Source organism: Glycine soja, chromosome 11 (genome assembly GCF_004193775.1).
Source record: "Glycine soja cultivar W05 chromosome 11, ASM419377v2, whole genome shotgun sequence".
Taxonomy (NCBI): Eukaryota; Viridiplantae; Streptophyta; class Magnoliopsida; order Fabales; family Fabaceae; genus Glycine; species Glycine soja.
This window is the reverse complement of record NC_041012.1, coordinates 20730091-20733669: the sequence shown is the minus strand read 5'-3', so window position 1 is coordinate 20733669 and position 3579 is coordinate 20730091. Positions and strand designations below refer to the sequence as shown.

The following is a 3579-nucleotide window of genomic DNA, read 5'->3' as shown; positions in this document are numbered from 1 at the left end:
AATGATTCAATTCGTAGCCCCTGATTATGTAAAGTTATTGACTCCTATAGCTAACTCTCCATTCTTTCTATCTCCATAGCATGATGTCACTAACATGTAAATATGTATGCATCCAAACAAAGAGTAGTCACATAATACATATTCTCAAACCCTTTCTTCTCTCGAACTCTCAACCTTCAATACTTCATTTTCTCCCGCCACGACCTTCCCTGCGCCAAATCAAGCAAACCCATGCACACGTCGTCGTTTCAGGCCACCACCACGCCCGCGTCACCGCCCACTTTCTCTCTCCTCCCCCGTTCCGTTCCCTTTCCGATACTCTCTCTCCCTCTTCAACTCAATCCCGTTCCCCATCGTCTTCGCCTTCAACTCCCTCATCCGCTGCCACGCCAAAGCGAACTCTTCACCCTCTCTTTCTCTTTCTCTCTACTCCTCAATGCGTCGCCGTTTTCTAAACCCCAGCCAGCACACCTTCACTTCCTGGGTGTTCACATTCACGCGCACGTGGTTAAGTTCGGTTATGCATGCCACGTGTTTGTTCGGAACGCTCTGATTCAATTTTATTGTGATTGTTCCCGTGTTGGTTCTGCCAAAAGGGTGTTTGAAGAAGACACCCTTTGCAGCGACGTGGTGACATGGAACTCCATGTTGGCGGGTTACGTGAGAAACGGAGAAGTTCGTTTTGCGGAGAAGATGTTTGATGAAATGCCTGAGAGGGATGTTGTGTCGTGGAGCACCATGATAACGGGGTACGTTCTGAACGGTCTCTTGGAGGATGGGTTGGAGTGTTTTAGAGACATGAGGGAGACAAAGGTGAGGCCTAATGAGGCTATATTGACTTTGCTTTCGGTTTCGGCGCAGTTGGGTTTGCTTGGGTATGGGAGGTTTGTTCATTCCACCATTGAGGGGTTGAGGTTTCCAATGACTGTTCCTATGGGGACTGCTTTGGTTGACATGTATTTAAAGTGTGGTTGCGTTGAAAAAGCTAGGATCTTGTTTGATGGGATGGCAAAGAAGGATGTGTGGATATGGAATGTCATGATTTGTGGGCTGGCTTCACATGATCATGCCAAGGAGGCACTCGCGCTGTTTCAGAGGTTCGTTGGTGAAGGTTTTCAGCCCGTGAATGTGACGTTTGTGGGTGTGCTTAATGCTTGTAGTAGGGCTGGTTTGGTTGGTGATCCGAGGCATTACTTTAAGTTAATGGTGGATGGTTATGGCATTCAGCCAGAGATGGAGCATTATGGGTGCATGGTTGATCTCCTGGCTCGGGCTGGTTTACAGATCATGTGATGTGGGCGACGCTGCTTGATGCGTGTAAGCTTCATGGTTATGTGGAGATGGGGGAGAAGATTGGGAATAAGTTGATAGAGTTGGATCCAACCCATGATGGGCATTATGTGCAGTTGGCAGGAATATATGCAAAAGCGAGAAAATGGGAAGATGTAGTTAGGATTCGGGGATAAATGAGTGAGAAAATTGCCTGCCAAGTTGCTGGGTGGAGCTTGATTGAAGTGCAGGGTAGAGTTCATCGCTTTATTGCAGGGGACAGAGAGCATGAATGTTCTTTAGATATTTACAAAATGCTTGAAACAATAGGATTGACGATATCTGAAGCTGGTTGAAGAAAAGTTAGAAACTTGTAATTTAAGAGCACAGTGGAAAGTTAGGAATTACTTCTGGCGTTTTGGTAGCCGTTTTTGTGATTGCGTCAGATGATCAGAGTTGTGGAGAATTTGAGAGTATAGTAGGACTGTTACCAGTGATCAAGATTATGTGTCCAAACTCCAAAGTATTTGACAGAGATACAAATAGTTTAGAGATGGAAGCAAATTTCACCATTTAAAGAAAGTACTCATGTTTCTGCCTTAGGGTGTGTTTAGAAGTCTGTTAGATTGGCATTCAACGGAAGTTCTATACTTTCCAATACATAAACGGATAAACAATGTGAGTTTGGATTGAGTTGCCTTTGGGTTTAGTTGGACAAAGCTGATATCCAAAAACCCTCTTAATTATTGTAGAACGTGTATCAAGTCAATCCTTCACTTTACCAGACTCTTTTTCTGTGATAACATTGTTTTTCCAAGTTTGGTTTTCCATAAATAATTTTACAAAATTTCCTCGTTGCCGGAGTTTAAAAGAGAAAGAAAATACCAACAAATGAATCCATGGAAATAAGGGAGAAGAAAATGGAAAATGAATGAATGGCCATATTCTTAGAAACTCTCTTTCCTTCTTGGCTTCCTCTAATCTACTGCACATCACTCGCACGCTCACTCTCTCAGTTGTCTACATTAGCACCAATTAACAACCCCAGCACTATAACATAGCTTCCCTTCCCTCACCATTTTACTCAACACCATTATCAACTCTACTTTGTACACACTTAACACATACTCCACTCTCTGCACATACTCAATGCACCCCTTTTCTCTCTGCACAAACCTTCGGTTTCACTGCATACATTCACCTCATACCTTCACATTGCACACATACAATGCATTCATCCACTTCCCTTGTACACATTCACTTCATTGGACTTCTATAAATTTCTCAAGCAGGGGAGTGATAGGGAGAGGGTTATTCACCAAAACTTTTTCAGTCAAGACACTTGATATATCACTCAGCTAGTTGTATTTAACACTAATGCCGGTATGGTTTTCACTGTCATGTAATGTCTAAGGTATTGAACTAGCTAGCCTCTCAATTCTCTCTAGTTCAATACAATCTAGTTCAATACAAGGTGCTCCTAGATTGTGTACTTTCTTTTATATATTTACTTAGCATATGTTGATCAATTATGAAATAATCAATTGTATGGGATTGAATCTCACTTCCTGAACTACTTTTTGGAGTGGTGTTGTACATATTTATTAGTTATGTTGTTTGTTCAATCCTCGAAGCAACGAACTGTTTAAAAAGGTTTGGGAAGCCAAAGTTTAGTGTTGGTGAACGAAATATTAGGGCCATAGAGGGGATACGTTGACTCCTTAAGGAACTATTTACTCAATACACTGAACTGAAAGTATCATGTAGTCAATTTTATAATTAAATTTGCCACTTAAAAAGGATTTAAGGAATGAATTTGGTTAGATGCGATTGTTGTAGCAAAATAATCTATTTATATGTAATTCATCTACTCAATCTATATAAAATTCAATATCATCCATTCAATTGTTTTTTTTTTTTATCTGAATAGTACTTATATCATCTCATTATGAATCAAATGCTTAATAAAATGAATCACATTATCAATAGAGTATGAGCTAGGGAACAATAGAGTCACCTTTGTTAACTCAACAATTCTTTTAGTTTGCCTCTTAACAAATCTTATTCCATAGAATGAATGAGTAACTAAAATCTTTCTACACTCAACAACAATGTTTCTCAATTCATCTACTCAATCTATATAATATTCAATGTGACCCATTCAGTTGGTAAAAAATATATAAAAAAAATAGATTGAATTATATGAATCATATAATTAATGAATAGATAACAATTCATCCTTTTGATTTTTAAGTTGAAGACACTCTAATATGGCCAAGCAAAAAAGGTTTTGATGAAGGCTAATACAAA

General features: G+C 39.7%; 1 protein-coding gene across 1 annotated transcript; it reads left to right on the top strand.

Annotated features, from left to right (window-relative positions):
* The first annotated feature begins 231 nt into the window (after positions 1-231).
* LOC114373042 (pentatricopeptide repeat-containing protein At3g62890-like) lies at positions 232-1293 on the top strand. Its single transcript, XM_028330594.1, has one exon. It carries the CDS (start codon positions 232-234, stop codon positions 1291-1293), a length of 1062 nt encoding a protein of 353 aa, XP_028186395.1.
* Positions 1294-3579: the final 2286 nt, after the last annotated feature.